We start from the raw sequence: 18,866 nt of genomic DNA on the forward strand, positions 1-18,866 counted from the left end.
CGGGTGGAGAAACACGCACGCCAGCAGTCATTGGCTTGTTTAGTTTACACTCGAAGGTAATCGGGATCTCGGGCGAGATCCCAATTCGTCAGTCACTGACGTAACGTAGAACGTGACTGACTGAATGGGAACTATAAATTTCCTGCCTTATTCTGTGATAAAAAGGGGGAAAAGGTGCTCGTAGTAGCCTTTATAAACCGATCATAAAATTGTCATTAGGAAAATATTGAACAAAAATATTATAGCCCCTTGCTGCAGCTAACCTTACTTTCACAGGCTACAAACAGCAATATAAACAACAGCTGTGCATGCTCTCTTCACGCAGTTCTTGTATAATAATGATAATTTAATAATATAAGTATACAAGCACACCGCTCCGCTGAGAACTCCACTTACCGGCAGCCGCGGACGTTATGAAGGCATCCTGGTAGTGCACTACATTAAAGGTGTCTGAACGTGAGGGATAATCCCTGATGAGATCGTCAGGTGAAAGGTCATCATCATCAGTGTTGCCAACTTCTTTCAATGGAAAGTAGCTAAAGCCTGCTTGAAAAGTCGCTAAATGACGTCATACGCCAATTAGCATATTCATGACGTCAGTGCGTCGTATTGTCTTGCCTCTCTGTGCTCACAAACTGTATTTTAATGCAGCCAAATTCTCAACAGAACTGTTTTCATTGATATATTTCACTGTTTCTGTTGTCAGAAAACGGAATGAATATGAAATAGTGACTGAAACGCAACCCATTAAGACTAACCAGCTCTCCCTTACAAGATGTTAATCTGCACTAAAATCCTGATTTATAATCGAGCCGTCGTCTAATGAAATCAATTACACATAAGATAAAGACAATAGCTGTGCTGTGATTTCGGCTATATTTACATGGAAAATAGAGTTAGAAGCGACAGAATATCGACAGAATGCCGCTCGCTGAACAGATCAAACGCAGAGAGAGGTGTGTACGAACTGGGAAAACAAGACCTCGCGCTCGCATGGCAGTACCCCCTGGTCTCAGAGACTAAATAAGGTTTGTCCAAGAAGTCGCTATATTTGTCGCTAGGCACTTTTTTTTTTTTTTATCGCTAAGGGGGTCTGGAAAATTGTTCAATCTAGTGACAAAGTCACTAAGTTGGCAACACTGATCATCATGTGGATAATTTTATTTACGACTAAATTGTAATTCATTCATTTTACTAATAGTTAGATTGGGCAGTCCTTCACAAAATGGCATTTAATTACAAAAAAAATCTAATAATTGCCTTGACAAAAGGGCACTTTGGGCATCAAGGGGAAAGGGGCAGGTGCTCAAGCACCCATTGCACCCCCTTCTGCACGTGCCTGTTCTTAATGCATATTGCCACTTACTGGGCAGTTGTGCAATCATTTTAATCTCATATTTTAATCTTATATTGTTAGTTTGATGCTAAATATATAGGTTAAGGTTATAGTATTGAAGGTTGAGGTTATCCATTTCCTTATCCCTAAACTTACCCAGGTATGTTGCATAACCTGCTTTCTGGAATATCCCAGAGGAGCATGACTGGAGGAAGGTGAAAGAAACAAAAGATAGAGATTCTGCTCCAAAGCAAATAATAGTCAGACTGACAAACAAACATTCCATCTTTACAATAACAGAATGCCGGTGTGACTGCATTAATGTGTTTGGACATCTACTTGGGCACTTCCCCTCAGGAAGCTTTTGTCACAAAATATGTAGTAGACACAAACAAAAGCGACAGTAATAACACATATTTCCTTTTCATTTTTCCTGAGAGAGTCACAGACTACAACTAGAGTACTTCAGAAATGATGAGTATGATGAACAGGCAAACCAAATGTTATTCTCCTCACCTCAAACTGTGGTCAGTGATGACCTAAGAATGCCAAACCTTTGCCATGACAACATGGTGACTGTTTAAACCATTGTCATATTCCAGATGGTCATGGGTTGCAGCATTGGAATGGGTCTTTCCTCTCACCAGCACTCACTTTCACAGTCCTTTCTAGTCTGTAAGATGAGAAACAATTGATTTGATCTCAACAGTAAGGTCTTTGCTTTGTGTCCTACTGACAGACACCAACCACAAAACAGACTGTGACTCGTTGAAACTCGTGGAAAGAGACAAAAGTGTGGCTCATTCTTCTGTATCTTTGTGGAAACTAGTGATTTCATTCAACAGTATATCAGTAGCTGCGGCTAGGGTCACAGAGTCCAGACAGGTCTCAAGGAATATCCATTTCCGCATTTACTATGTCATTCATTTATATATGGACTACTGAATGACATTTCTGGGTGACGTCATGCCCGCCAGTGGTTATGAGGTTGTCTGGATTATTCATTCCATATTTGGATTTCCTCCTCTGTACTATTGTAGACGTCCTTTGGTGTGGTTGTGCTTTTCATTTTTTTTCGATGTGGTCTGTGCCATGTGGTTCTTTACTTGATTGTTTAAGCTGCAGTGGAGCTTTAGGAAGCACAAACAAATTTACTGCCTTCATCCGAGAGCGCTGCTATAGTTTTCTCCAGGCCTAATCCTCCATATCATAAGTTTTCTTCAGGATAAATCAGCCTTGCAAGGGGATTGACCCAACAAGGTCCTTGGAGTTTCTTCATGGAATTTGTTGGAGATTGAATCTGCACAGTTTATTTCTGTCAATTTTATTGATAGCATTCAAATGCCGAGACGCTGAGAACTCCACTTACCGGCAGCCGCGGACGTTATGAAGGCATCCTGGTAGTGCACTACATTAAAGGTGTCTGAACGTGAGGGATAATCCCTGATGAGATCGTCAGGTGAAAGGTCATCATCATCAGTGTTGCCAACTTCTTTCAATGGAAAGTAGCTAAAGCCTGCTTGAAAAGTCGCTAAATGACGTCATACGCCAATTAGCATATTCATGACGTCAGTGCGTCGTATTGTCTTGCCTCTCTGTGCTCACAAACTGTATTTTAATGCAGCCAAATTCTCAACAGAACTGTTTTCATTGATATATTTCACTGTTTCTGTTGTCAGAAAACGGGATGAATATGAAATAGTGACTGAAACGCAACCCATTAAGACTAACCAGCTCTCCCTTACAAGATGTTAATCTGCACTAAAATCCTGATTTATAATCGAGCCGTCGTCTAATGAAATCAATTACACATAAGATAAAGACAATAGCTGTGCTGTGATTTCGGCTATATTTACATGGAAAATAGAGTTAGAAGCGACAGAATATCGACAGAATGCCGCTCGCTGAACAGATCAAACGCAGAGAGAGGTGTGTACGAACTGGGAAAACAAGACCTCGCGCTCGCATGGCAGTACCCCCTGGTCTCAGAGACTAAATAAGGTTTGTCCAAGAAGTCGCTATATTTGTCGCTAGGCACTTTTTTTTTTTTTATCGCTAAGGGGGTCTGGAAAATTGTTCAATCTAGTGACAAAGTCACTAAGTTGGCAACACTGATCATCATGTGGATAATTTTATTTACGACTAAATTGTAATTCATTCATTTTACTAATAGTTAGATTGGGCAGTCCTTCACAAAATGGCATTTAATTACAAAAAAATTCTAATAATTGCCTTGACAAAAGGGCACTTTGGGCATCAAGGGGAAAGGGGCAGGTGCTCAAGCACCCATCGCACCCCCTTCTGCACGTGCCTGTTCTTAATGCATATTGCCACTTACTGGGCAGTTGTGCAATCATTTTAATCTCATATTTTAATCTTATATTGTTAGTTTGATGCTAAATATATAGGTTAAGGTTATAGTATTGAAGGTTGAGGTTATCCATTTCCTTATCCCTAAACTTACCCAGGTATGTTGCATAACCTGCTTTCTGGAATATCCCAGAGGAGCATGACTGGAGGAAGGTGAAAGAAACAAAAGATAGAGATTCTGCTCCAAAGCAAATAATAGTCAGACTGACAAACAAACATTCCATCTTTACAATAACAGAATGCCGGTGTGACTGCATTAATGTGTTTGGACATCTACTTGGGCACTTCCCCTCAGGAAGCTTTTGTCACAAAATATGTAGTAGACACAAACAAAAGCGACAGTAATAACACATATTTCCTTTTCATTTTTCCTGAGAGAGTCACAGACTACAACTAGAGTACTTCAGAAATGATGAGTATGATGAACAGGCAAACCAAATGTTATTCTCCTCACCTCAAACTGTGGTCAGTGATGACCTAAGAATGTCAAACCTTTGCCATGACGACATGGTGACTGTTTAAACCATTGTCATATTCCAGATGGTCATGGGTTGCAGCATTGGAATGGGTCTTTCCTCTCACCAGCACTCACTTTCACAGTCCTTTCTAGTCTGTAAGATGAGAAACAATTGATTTGATCTCAACAGTAAGGTCTTTGCTTTGTGTCCTACTGACAGACACCAACCACAAAACAGACTGTGACTCGTTGAAACTCGTGGAAAGAGACAAAAGTGTGGCTCATTCTTCTGTATCTTTGTGGAAACTAGTGATTTCATTCAACAGTATATCAGTAGCTGCGGCTAGGGTCACAGAGTCCAGACAGGTCTCAAGGAATATCCATTTCCGCATTTACTATGTCATTCATTTATATATGGACTACTGAATGACATTTCTGGGTGACGTCATGCCCGCCAGTGGTTATGAGGTTGTCTGGATTATTCATTCCATATTTGGATTTCCTCCTCTGTACTATTGTAGACGTCCTTTGGTGTGGTTGTGCTTTTCATTTTTTTTCGATGTGGTCTGTGCCATGTGGTTCTTTACTTGATTGTTTAAGCTGCAGTGGAGCTTTAGGAAGCACAAACAAATTTACTGCCTTCATCCGAGAGCGCTGCTATAGTTTTCTCCAGGCCTAATCCTCCATATCATAAGTTTTCTTCAGGATAAATCAGCCTTGCAAGGGGATTGACCCAACAAGGTCCTTGGAGTTTCTTCATGGAATTTGTTGGAGATTGAATCTGCACAGTTTATTTCTGTCAATTTTATTGATAGCATTCAAATGCCGAGAAAACATCCTGCTGTATGTACGAATCTGGTTCTCCATAAATCAGCCAATGTATGGTGCGTACGAGCTTGGAAGCCAACAGGAAAAGTTGTGTCTTGACCGTATAGGATGGAAAATATGAAAGGCCTTAAAAAGTGTAAAGCAGCCTCTGATACAGATAGTATAAAAGTCTATTTAATAGAAGGCAGGTAGCACTCATGCAGCTCAGGCCTGTGGAGAAACTATAAAAACAAGCACAAGTTCAGGAGCAGACGGTTTAAATTAGGCCTTGAGTAAACAAGCCGCTTGGGTCCTTGGTGTGACACTGAATACTAAGCTTGTGTATGTGTGTGGATGGCCACAGTTGGCAAGCAGAGTGAAGTCCTGCTTTCTTGGAAATGTTCTGTTTATGCTCAGCCTTTCCATTCCTCATTTCATCTGGAGTTCCCCCAGACCGCGTCATTTCACCTCTCCAAACATCCTCTCTACCTGTGCTAACCCAGGAGGCAGAGCCACCGAGGTCCCCCCCCCCTTTTGCTCTCCTCAGCAGGGGTGGGAGCTGGTTAGCACTAGTAGAGTTTAATGAGTCCCTTACTTAGCCAAGCTCTTAAGACTGTAATCCTTCAAGCTGGGCTCTTTCATTGATCCTAACTGATTTAAGCATCTCCTACTGAACACTGGGCTCATAGAGGATTTTATTTGTTTGTGTTCTGTGTGTTAGGCAAAGAAATCTGTCAACAAACAGAGCAAAGGTTCTCCACATTCAAACTGAAATCCCTGCCAGCCTGAAGGCTTATTAGCAATTCTTGAACAAACCCCTGACCCTGTGTGCTGAACCTTAGAGTCTAACCAGGGGTCAAATTGAGGGGGGGTGCAGGGGGATGGCATCCCCCTTGTTGGAAAAAAAGACAAAAGCATCACCTCAACCACCATCCCCCTTACATCCCCTTTAGATTCATAATGTTATGTAAAACTTATCATGCAAATTAAATATAAAAATTCTCTATGTATGATCATTTAAGAACTCAATAATGGCGATTGGCCAATCATTTTTTGTAGAAAAAAAGAAGACAACCGAAGGAATGACATTTCCTTAATTAGAGTTTAAAGACATTCCCCTGACATAACATCATTGTGCTGTATGTGTGAATGGGGGACAGAGAGACGATACTGAGAGATGACATTTTCAAATACATCACTGAATTTGCAAAAAAAAAAAAAAACCTTCCAAAAGCATTCACTGCATGATGAAGCCTATTATAATGCAGTTAGAATTACCCTATAATTCAAGTAACGAAATAAAAAATATCCTTGTATGAGTTTTTCTTTTTTATATTTATCACATAAAACAAGAGTACTTTCCTGAATATAATGCAGACTGTAATATCACTGTAACCATGGTTCCCTGAAGGGAACGCTGCATCGGAAACACTTTGGGAATGTGTCTGCGTGACCGTGTACTGAAGCACATGTGAAATCAGTCCAGTAGAGTGCTGAGATATCACGGGCGGGTGACGTAGCGACCAGGAAGCATAAAAAAAGCATCCAGTGAAAACAACGCTAGCTTCTGATAGGTTGAAGCTTGTGAGGGATGCATCCATCGTAAGCGTTAAGCGATGACAAAGATCTCCCAACACGAGACCCTGGGACAGGAACCAAGGCTTCTTCCACATGACTAAGGCATGAAGGCATTGCCACGTGACCTTGATCAAACAAAATGGTTACCCCTCGGGTCCTGAGCCACCACTGCAAGGGCCTCATGTAACGTTGGACGCAGGTGCCATCAGACCCAACAGTTTCTGAAACTGTTTCACAGTGAGTGACTGGCCTACCTTGACACTGTTCACGGCTGCAATAATCTAATCGATACACTAGGAGACAGATGTGCCTGCATAGTCATCGAATCCCAAACCATGGCAAGATAAGTGGTCCTCTGAACTGGAGAAAGCTCACTCTTCTTGGCATTCAGCCTTAACCTCAGCTCTTTCATATGGGCAAGTATGACATCTCGAAGCTGAACAGCCATCTGCTCTGATTGAGCTAGAACAGGGACAGCGTTTCCATATGGCAGAGTATGGCAGTTGCCATACCCCAACCCAGTCAGGAGGAGTCCTGTAGAAAATTAATCTCTCTTAGCCTGTATTTTGTTATTATTTAAATCAGTTCTATTGGTCTTCCTTGTGTCTGTTTGAGGGTTTAACAAATATTTAACCAATGAAAACCATTTAAAAGAGCGTGTCTCTAAATGCCATTGGATCCTCAAATTGTCAGCAAAACGTCATAACTTCACCCCTCCTCCATTCAGAATAAAGCACCGCGCACAGCCTGGAGGAGACAGATCTCCGCTTGCTCGCAATGCAAGGGTAAATAAATAACTGATGTTTGAAAAAGTAAAACATTTTCTTTACTCAAACTATGTCTGTAAAGACTAATGTTTTTGTGTGTTTGAAGAGCGGAGAAGAGCATTTGCCATCTAGTTGTAGCCAATATACTTTTGTATGTTTTAAATATCCTGTGCATATAGCGCTTCGCTTATATCATGAGATTTGGGCCAAATGTATCAAACAAAAAGAAAAACTAAAGCGCCCATATAGATACAATAAACGTTATACAACCTGTAAGTTGATGAAAGCGTAGGCTATAATGTGATGCACTTGCTGCCTCAGGTACAGCCGTTCTAAAGACAGACAAAAACACAGATCTCTATCATTCACTGGTTGAAGAAAGGAAAGCTCCGACGTGGAGGAGGTGACTTAGAACGCAGGAAGCATTCATCTAGCTTGCTTTTAGGACGATCTTCCTGCTTCTCAGCCAGCCAATCGTTTTTTTTTATTTAGCCATAGCACGAGTCACCACATCTAACAGCTCCTCATACTGGATGGACTGGGGTGACGAGTCCCCAGCCTCATCCTGTTCGATGCTCTCCACATCGACCTCCTCTGAGGAAGAGAGGCGAAGCAACATACTCTCACTCCAGGGGGAAGAAACCGCAGATCGTGCTTCCGAACCCTGTGAGCGAGCACTGGATCTAGAGAGTGAGTGCACAGAAAGGGCCATGCCCATCCACTAGATCCATCTGGGATCCCCACAATCTCAATTGCCGCCCTGCCTCAGCAGCAAGGATCGTGAGCCTGTGCACCCTCCTCAAAGAGCACCAGGCAGGAGCGGAGCGTATACAGCGGCAGCAGCTCACAATGCACACAGTCAGCTCCTTTGAGAGCTGCCTGTGTATGTTTCGCCTACCAGATAAGCAATACAAAAACCGTGTGTATCCCCACCTGTAATTAAATGCGGGCAGGGAGGAACACACTGACTAAAGCGCTGATTGTCTGACTTATCACTTGCCATTCTCTATATCAGTGGTTCCCAACCCTGGTCCTGGAGGCACCCCAACACTGCACATTTTGCATGTCTCCTTTCTCTGATGCACCAGTTTCAGATCTTGGAGTCTCTACTAATGAGCTGATGACCTGAATCAGGTGTGTTTGATTAAGGAGACATACAAAATGTGCAGTGTTGGGTTGCCTCCAGGACCAGGGTTGGGAACCACTGCTCTATATAACTGAATGTGTGCACCGGCACAACACACACACTTCAAATACACCTTTTAGACGGAAGCAACACAGAGCGCTTGCTGAAGAGCAGAAGCTAGGCGTTGTTTTCACCTGATGCATCATTAAAGCTGCAGTCCGTAAATTTTTGGGTTAAAAATTATCCAAAATCAATTTTTGAGCAAGTACATAACCAGCCAGTGTTCAAAACTATCTCCTTACTTTAGCTCGATTCACAACAGTAAGCTTGTAATAAAGTGTTCTAATTTGAGTGGTAGTGGTTTTATTTTATTTAACTTTGAAAAGGCTTTTTTACAGTGTTGTTTAAAAACCCTCACAGTGGCTGCTATTTGTTTAGTTAATTCACTATAATTCATCTGTATTATCTGAAACCATTGAACATTGATAACTTTGAACATTACCTTTGTTATTCTGTCATTTTCTCTCATACAGAACATTGTATGCACCATGGGACTAAAGTGGTACCCTAACCCAGAGGCCCTCCATTGCATAAAGGGATGCGAAGTAAGACCTACCTCACATATTTGCATATATATTTTTTGATTATCTTTATTTATAGTAAAATCTTATTCTAAATGTTTTATTTGTTTTTTTATTATATTTATATATTCATTTATTTATCTGCTCTTTATTTGTTGAAAATCATTTATTTTATTAAATATTACATTTGTATTTATCTATTATTTCACTTCATTTTATTTATTTGTTTGTTTTAAATTATTTTTGATTCATTTATTTTTATTATTCATTTAATTGTCTGTTCACCATTCTCCCAATGTAAGTTTGCATGATAACAACATTATGCCCCTGAAGGTAATCTCCCAGCCATAGCTTTAATCTCTATACAGTCATGGAGGTCTGTTCTTTGGAGCATGACCTTGAACAGTTGTTTCTGCCATCTTCTCACGCTCTTTGAAGTCTAATACATAAATAAACATGCTGTGCTTAGTGTCTTCCTCTCCTTTACTCTTTGGACCAGTCTAGCCTAATCTGAGTCAGGTTTAACAGGGCCAACAAAAGCAGACAAGTGGGATTTGTTACCACCTTTGTTTTTAAGGGCAATTTGTTTTCTTTTTGCGTTTTAGACAAACCTGGAAACCTCATTTAGAGGGTATCATGTTCCCAACTTCCTCAAATCACAGAGTGAGAATAAAAACAGCTGCTGTGTCTTCTTGCAGAAAGAGCTGTTGAAAAATAATTTGCCACTAAAAAGACTGAACTGACATTTTCACATATACTGTATGTTGCTCTTTGAAGAAACATAATTTCTTTAAAGCAAATGTGACTTTTCTTGCCAAAGACACTGCACTGCTATCCTGAAAGTGCGATTAATCTGCTATCAGTAATCTGCTCTCTCATGTATAAAGAGTCTTGCTGTGGCAGTGAGATGACCAGTCCATTTTTTATTCGGGCCAGAGCAGCAGACTTTTGAACCCAACTCATCCTGACCCAGTTTCAATTGGTGGTAATTAGCAGCCCTCTGAAAGCCTTTGGGTCGGGCCAGAGAGATGATTTCAAACTGGAAAAGGTCACAGGTGTGTTGGGCAACCTTTTGTGCCTGTCAAGATGAAAATGTGTAGTAACTCCCAAGGGAGACACATATAAGTTGAATAGGGCTTCGTTTTCCCCATTAAAAGTGGCCTCCACCATCTACAAGCCCGGGAATACTAACTCAATTTTTCCAGGGCAACATAATTGCAACAGACTCAAGTCTGTGTGTCTATTTTTACACAGTTGTGGATGTGCACAGTGTGAATGGCTGTCTCTTTATTTCTTGCTTTCTGGTTTTATATGAATTTATTGATGGAGTTTATGGGGGAACACGTTATTATTTGACTGTGTATTGCTGATGTTATTTGTGTTTATATATTTAGTAATTTCATGTTACAGAGCAGTTTTATCTGTTTTTCACCAGCCATTCATGGGTGATAATTACTGCGACGCCATCAACAACCGAGCGTTCTGCAACTATGATGGAGGAGACTGCTGCCATTCTACTGTTAAAACCAAAAAGGTAGGTTTTTTTATTTTTTAGATGTTTAATCAGTTGAATTCGTTGTTTAGGCTTCAAGAGCTGGTAAATAAATGGAGTAAAAAGCTGTAAATCACATAATTTGCTTAGTTACTACAGATTCAGACAGGGTAAAACATCTTGCATTGTAAGAATTATCTCCTCGTAGAGGAAACTTAAGGACACCCACAAAAGCGGGGGGAAACTCTCTGAACCCTATCCACAATGCATTGTAGACATTGTAGATGAAGCACGCACATATATGTTTGGGTGTTTTTCCAAAGCCATGGCAACAAATGGTTGCATATAGCATTTCCATATGAACATACACCTCACTTTCCAACAAAGAGAAAGATCCGAGAGTTTAATCCCGAGGGTGGTAAATAGCCCTAGAAAGGCTTCTTCTGCACGCTTGTATACTGTTCTTTTTCCAATGGACTTGTCATCCTCTTTCACTTGATCCTCCCTTGCTTTTTCCTTGAGCAAGTTTTCCTGGCTGCCAGAGAAAGTGAACTTCTCTTTTGACAGACAAAGAATGAAGTAACTTCTCCAAAGTTACAACAGCGAACTCTGGAAGCACACTGGACGGCTCAACTCGTGCATGGTGCCAAAACAAAAAAAAGTTGGCATGTGTGATGACGCATTTCCTGGCAGAATACACAACTTGTTGTGAAAGGTCTAGAAACGGCAGTTGGAACTGTACTCTTAGCATTTAAATGCAGCTGTAAATCATATAGAAACGTATAAACTGAGGATTACCAGAGGATTACCCATGCAAATAATAAAACTAACTGCACATCCTCCACCTCTCAGGCTGAGCTGCTGACCGATTCGTTGTCAGTCCTGAATTGTGCTAATAAGTGGCTGTAAATAAGGAATTTGACTTTCTTTGTAAGTTGAGAACAAAAGAAAGTTTTACAGTAGTCTTGTATGAATTCTGAAAGGTTGCTGCCAAAAGCAAATAATTGATTAAATTGCTCCACCACAAGTGCATCTGCCCGGTGTAATTTTTGTATTTAGAGAAGCCAATAAATGCTTAATTTTCATCTTTGTCATGTCATTTTAAGGAGTTTTAGGGAGTAATAATGTAAATGCTTTCATTATGTAATGCTATCACATCCACCCAATTGACCCTGTGCCGAGCTCCACCTCAGACAGACTTTTTAGAGATTTCTTGATTTTCAGTAAAATGTACTAATTAAATGCAGGAATGAATCGCGACATGGCAAAATATTTTTCATCTGACTTAAAAAAAAAAAAAAAAAAAAAAAAAAAAGTTCAACTATGCAAGCAACATGATTAAACTGTAGAGTTTTCAAATCAGAATTGAGGCAAACACTTCTCACAGTCAACTGAAAAGAGACAAGACTCATTTGAAAGGGATTACTGTAAGTACATAACTGTCCCTAACGTGTCTACAATACATTCAGTATGGTACTGTGAACTAATTACTATCCACACTACAATGATCTTGAGTATAACATAAATATGTTGATGTTTCCCTTGGATCAGAAATAAGTGTTTGCACTGATATTCTTCATTTGTGAATGAGGCTGACACAAAGTTAATTAGCATGAATTTAAGATTAAAATTTAAAAAGCAAAACAATAATGGCTTCATCCTCATTGGGTGCATTAGGTGCTGTATTTTTGTATAGTTTCCATAAAATTGTGCTTAAGGATGCTTTCACTTCAAATGAACCTAGTTTGGCTGAAATGAACCAGAAAAGGAACTGTCTGCAAGGGACCCCAGTGCTCAAATGAATTTTGCCCTAAAACTACCCAAACTCACATAAACTTACACTACTGTTAAAACGTTTGGGATTTTTAATACTTTGATTAAGCAAGGATGCATTAAATTGATCAAAAGGACTTATAATTTTGCAAAAGATTGCTATTTCACATAAACGTTCTTCTTTTGAACTTTATATTCATCAAAGAATCCTGAAAAAATTTATCACATTAAGCAGCACAAGTGTTTTCAACATTGATTATAATGAGGAATGTTTCTTGAGCAGCAAATCATCATATTAGAATGATTTCTGAAGGATCATGTGACACTGAAGACTGGAGAAATTCAGCATTGCCATCACAGGGATAAATTATATTTTTAAATATGTTAAAATGTATTTAAATTTCACAGTATAACTGTTTTTACAGTATTTTTGATCAAATAAATGCAGCCTATATGAGTATGAGACTTCTATTAAAAAAATAATTTAAAAAAACTTACCAGCCCCAAACCTTTGAACAGTCATGTACATTAAGAAAGAGCCAAGTTAAGCTTGTCTGAGAAAATGACTGGTATGACTGGTCAGTAGCATTTTTAGGAATAATATTTCAACCTCCCAGTATATATATTTTAAGCAATAAACCTTGTTCATTGTGTGCTAAAGTTGTAATTTTCTTATGACTTCTTGTACTTTTGAATGTGCTTTTTGTTCCTTCTTTTTGTGGGAGTGGCAAAGATATCATCTTCCATAATGACTTGAAAGAGGACACTTACTGTAGATCAGGGTCATATCAGGTCATAACAGACAGCACTGAAATTATGTTTTGTCATTTGATGGTGTATTGGATTTAGTAAACAGAATTTGGTGGCTTCCACTGGAGCTCGGTTTACTTGTCATTTTTGGTGGTCTTCGGTGGACTGTTTTCATTGTTTCTTTGGAAGGACTGTATGTTTTTCAATCCAGTGTTCCAACAACTCACAGTATACATTGCTTGTATTTGTCAGAGCTCTTGTCAGCCAAGGTCTTTTCCTCCCAAATGCACCATCAATAGCGAATAACTGCCCTCATAAGCCCCACAGAGCAATTAGGAAAAACTAACCCAGGCCTCTGACGTGCTACGAGCAGACAGAAAAGCAACATTGACACAAAGCATCCTATTAGTTTGTTGGACTTGAGGATGACCAGGATTTGAATCCGTGCCTTTTAATGATGAGGTCTTCCATTTTAGAGCTGAGGTCATGACGGCAGAACTAAATTTACTTCCAGTTGATGTGCTTAGTGTTGACGCTAAACAATTTTCTAGCAAAGTCCTCCAGATTTCCGTTGAATGCAGATCTAAATCGTGCCCCAATATAACTTAAACGTGGAATTGCACCCTATGTATGAAACTACATTGCCTTACATTGTGTAGAGAGCGCAGAGGAGTAATATGGAAAATTGTTGTAGGTCAGTTGTAGAATCTCCGCTGGTGCGTCCAACCCAAATGCCGAGTACATTAACTTGCTAAAAATGGTTTGTTTGTGCAGTAAATGATTGGCTACCGTCGAATTTCAAGAGACATTTACAAATAAAACATTTAAACTATAAAGACAATGTGCAGCTGAGTATGAGTATATTATAGTGTTTGCTTTTAAGGACATATTCTGCTTACTTTTGTGTCTCAAACAGTCTTGGTACTGTGTTGGGTTGATGCCACTTGATGTTCAGTGCAAAATTTGAGTTTTGAAGCAAAACCAGTTGAGAACCACTAAACTTCATTTTTATGTGGTCAAACAAACAGTATCAAATCATTTTGTGGGCAATTGTTCAAATCTTCTTTTATTACTACTGAGGCTACTGGAGAAATCACAGTTCCTCTACCACCATCCCAATGACATCAATACAGAAAAGGTCAGATGTTGTGAGAACATTCAGCGGTTGCAGGGTTTGCTGGAGGAAAAGTGCACTGACAGCTCAGCTTACTGTCAAAAGCTTCCTGCAGACTTCTCAACCTCACTTCTTTCATGTCAGAGTTTGCCTGAATCTTGTGAAATGCTGATATTTATACTATCCAGATGTCATGGTCTCAGTGGCATGAACTGCACATTAAAAGGAGGTAATTTATTTGGAAGCAAACATGTTAATTGTAGCTGAACAAATTCATGCTCTAATACCTTGAGTATTAAACTTTGTGTGGGTAACTCAACCGGCACTGTTTGTGCTACAGATAGTTGGAATTAATATTATTCTTGCTTAATATTTCCATTTTAGAAGAAAAATAAATTGTAAAAAGGAAAATAGATTAAATTAAAATTTCATAAAAATGTATTTTAAAAAAATGTCAGATATTATTTTAATCAATCCATTTGGCTTTGGTACAATAACAATATCTAAATAAAATCTTTTTCATGGTTTTAGTTAATTACAATATCTAACTAATTACAGTAATTAGTTAACTACAATATCTCTGTAGATACCTAATTGTAGCTACAACTCAGTTTTGATTAATTGTTCACTTTTGCAGTTGTTTTTAACTTGAAAAAATGCACAGTATTTTTTTTTTTGCAATGCTTTGTTTGTTTTCCCTGGAAACAATTCAGGGATGGCTGAGGGCAACGAAAACATTTTGAAGACACACATACACACGCACACTTAACAACTGGAGAAGTGTTGGTCGGTTGTAATGAGGAGTGTGGCAATGGAGGGAATGTTGTCAGCCAGAGTTTGTGGGCACTATGAATAGACTAGATTTACAGTTGGGAAAATCCCCTACAGTGGATGGGGACACCAAAAGGAAAGGCCTGTGTATTTCACAGGGCAAAGAGAGGGCATTCCTTCCCTCAACGCTTCGAACACAAGAGATTCCTTGTTACTCTGTACACATATACGCTCTTGCGTTCCCTCTTTTTTTCACTCTGCACTCGTACGCCTCCAAGTGCGCTCACACTGATCTATCAGTGCACACAAACAGTATAGCTCACAGGGACTGAAAAGATACCTCTTTCTGTTTGACATCAAAAGTAAAAACAAGCTGGGATGAGCATACTGTTGCATTGTTAGTGGTTCATGTATACTAGAGGTGCAGGTGTGGATCAGATTCTCAAAAATGTGTTCCATTCTGTGGATACGTGTGGATACATGGAGTTGTTTTCACTGACAAACAGTGATTTAAAAACTTTTTTTTTTTTTTTGCATTCCAGCTCCATTGTTCCGCATCCTCTTTTCCCCAAATGGTAGAATAGTTAGAACTAAATAAAAGGATAATGATGTTATTATAAAATGAGAGCACATTGTACTTTGGTCAGTGGCCACACACACACTCTCATGCACTCACCGTATCTAATTTGACAAAAGTGCAAGACTAGTTTTGACTGATGTTTGATAGATAGCACATCTCACCACAGTATCAACCAAGGTCAACTGTAAAGATTTTTGTTACCGTACTCAATTATGTTCTTCAAAAAGCTTGGTTTGTCTCAATTTTTTGTTTTGTTTTTCATTCTGTGAACTGTTTGTAGTCCTTGCTGACTTTTACAATTATTAATTTGCATTGTTAAAAAAAAATTGAGCTTGTAAAAAAAAAAAAGATTATTGGAGTACGTAATAGTATTTTAAAATACTATTTCAGTCTTTCTACTTCAAAATATTGTGTTTAATTCATTGTTACTTGCTGTTTCTTTGTAATTATTTGTGAAATGTAAATAATTTTTTCAGTGTAACAGATGCTTTCATCCAAAGCAACTGACAAATTGCAATTTGCGATTATATTTATATAATATTTGCTGACAAATATTGTCATTTGAGATGTTAATGCTGGTGACAGCTTTCAACTGGGAAAGAATAGGAAGATCTGAGATGATGTTTTGTTTATAGATACTGCTCACTGATGGTTTGGTAGCTGTTTTTTGTTGTTTCATTGCTCATTCTTAATGAATTCTTAGTAGTTTGCCCAAAAAAAAAAAATCTGTCATCATTTACTCACACTCCAGAAAGTCATACAGGCATAAGGTCAAGTAAATTATGAAAAACCTTTTTGGGTGAACTATCCCTTGGAACAGAATCTCTGATGTATTTGTAATGTAATTGATGAAACACATTGAAACCCCTTCTGTATTATGGTGAATGTGATCCCCTCAAGCTCTTGGACTCAACCCACTTTGATATTTTGTCTGTGCCAGGTGATTCCATTCCCTATGTCATGTGACATTCGAGAAGACTGTGCATGTCGAGACCCCGACGCCCAGGAGAACAACAAAGGAGTCCGCCACAGGTCCATTGGCTGAGCTTGGTACCCCCTGTGGCACCCAGGGGGCCTGCTGGGAAACCATTCTTCTCTACATGCTGCTTATAAGAGGGCCTTTCCACTCACACCGCACTCCAACATGCCCTCGTTTCCTCATCAAACAGCAACAATCTAAGAGGGTATGACACTCAAAAACAAACAACCAACCAAACACATCAACAACAGGTTTCGCAAAGGACAAGAAGTGGAAGTTTTATGAATGACTTATGGCAATAGCAACCATAGATGTCATCAAACTAAAGCTCAAACAAGCCTGGGCTGACAGTTTTGTTGTTTTATGTTTGCTTTCATTGATCATTATTTGTAAAGCGCAACCATGGCAATGTTGTTTTTATGTAGAGCCAGAGGAATAAGGGAGGAAAGGAAAAAATGCAGCTGTTAATGTTTGACTGTAGTCAGAAAATGGGATGATTCCAATTGATTCAAATCAAGACCTCCAAACTAAAGCAAATAGATGAATGAGAGGACCTCTGATGCTTTCACGATGCCCCTTAACACCTGACCTCTGAGACTGTCTCGATGACAGTTTAGCCATACGCTGTGTCCTCTCATATCGAGTGTTCTCCATGTTCTTATATTTATAATTTCAGATATCAAAGAGGAAATACATACAAATGGACCTTAATACCAAATCCAAATTTGTGTCACACGAATGGCTTGCACTCTGAATGTCTGAGCTGCTCGTACTCACTAAGAAAAAAAAATATCTGGCTGACAACCTCAGCGCCTGTATGAAACATTGAGGGATGATGGGAATGTTTCACAGTGCATAGGAAGATGTACGAGTGCAGCTGCTGTGGCCCTAAATCACAAAATCCTGTATATCAGCAAGAAATGCACAAATCTGATGCCGAAAAATCATCAGAGGAGGTGTTGATCCAGTGAGTTACATCCAGAGAGAGAGAACTTGTGAAAGAAGCTGTGTTAGCACAGCTGTTGCTGCTAGTTTTGCTGCTGTGGCCATGCAGCCAATTCTGTCTATGGACAGTTTGTAGTTTAATGTAAGTGCAGTCTGCCATAGATTTTACCTCTGGTCAAAATGCAGTTATATCAACTTTACAGGAATACATAAATTTGTATACACGCAAACAGCTTTATATTTGTAGATATGCCAACAGGTTCCCCACTGCAGAAAAAAAAGGCCCTTGGGCCTTGTATAGACCCTTGGGCTGTCAAAGTTCACACTCTAATTGACATAATGGTTTCATTCTGTTCTGTGTGATTTTCTAAAAACTGATCTGAGCTGAACATTGGGAGCTAATTGAAATGGATCGCGCACCCGTGTTGCTATCAGTAAATGAAGAAAGATGTTCTTCATGGATAATTTATTTATAAATGAAGTGCCAACAGGTTCCCTACTGCAGAAAAAAAGGCTGTTTTGTATAGACCCTTGGGCTGTCAAAGTTCACACTCTAATTGACATAATGGTTTCATTCTGTTCTGTGTGATTTTCTAAAAACTGATCTGAGCTGAACATTGGGAGCTAATTGAAATGGATCGCGCACCCGTGTTGCTATCAGTAAATGAAGAAAGATGTTCTTCATGGATAATTTATTTATAAATGAATCCCTGATGGGACGTATTTCCTGCCTGCGTGTTTGGTGCAGTTTGATAAATGTGACCCTGGAGCACAAAACCAGTCTTAAGTCGTTGGGGTATATTTGTAGCAATAGCCAAAAATACATTGTATGGGTCAAAATTATAGATTTTTCTTTTATGCCAAAAATCATTAGGATATTAAGTAAAGATCATGTTCCATGAAGATATTTTGTAAATTTCCTACTGTAAATATATTAAAACTTAATTTTTGATTAGTAATGTGCATTGCTAAGAACTTCATTTGGATGACTTTAAAGGTGATTTTCTCAATATTTTGATTTTTTTGCACCCTCAGATTCTAGATTTTCAAATAGTTGTATCTCGGCCAAATATTGTCCTATCCTAACAAACCATACATCAATGGAAAGCTTATTTATTTAAAGAAATGTACCCTTATGACTGGTTTTGTGGTTTAGGGTCACAAATATGATTATTATTAATAATTAGATTGACTACAGAATTTCTTTTTGAAACAAGTAAAAATTTTGCTCTATCTGGTGTCATATATAGACATATCATCCACATCAATTGCCAAGCTCAAATACACATATTTCATGGAACTGAATGTGTTAATGCTGTGCATTAGAACTATGAAACAGATTAGATTGATTATGAGATTAATCATTTTAATAGATTGATAGCCCTATTAGAGACTCAATAGCCACTGAGATGATTGACTAAAAGAGAAATACAATTTTAT

General features: G+C 38.9%; 1 protein-coding gene across 1 annotated transcript in view; it reads left to right on the top strand.

The window, feature by feature from the left end:
• Positions 1-17,981, top strand: part of LOC107587665 (pappalysin-1-like) — a 120,120-nt gene extending 102,139 nt beyond the window's left edge. Inside the window, exons 20-23 of the mRNA XM_016275524.1 lie at positions 8,975-9,046; positions 10,458-10,556; positions 16,443-17,685; positions 17,918-17,981. Of these exons, the coding sequence (XP_016131010.1) occupies positions 8,975-9,046; positions 10,458-10,556; positions 16,443-16,547 (276 nt within the window). The 3' untranslated portion in view covers positions 16,548-17,685; positions 17,918-17,981. The remainder of the gene's footprint in view (positions 1-8,974; positions 9,047-10,457; positions 10,557-16,442; positions 17,686-17,917) is intronic.
• Positions 17,982-18,866: the final 885 nt, after the last annotated feature.

This window comes from Sinocyclocheilus grahami, unplaced genomic scaffold, assembly GCF_001515645.1.
Source record: "Sinocyclocheilus grahami isolate Dianchi unplaced genomic scaffold, SAMN03320097.WGS_v1.1 scaffold95.1, whole genome shotgun sequence".
Taxonomy (NCBI): domain Eukaryota; kingdom Metazoa; phylum Chordata; class Actinopteri; order Cypriniformes; family Cyprinidae; genus Sinocyclocheilus; species Sinocyclocheilus grahami.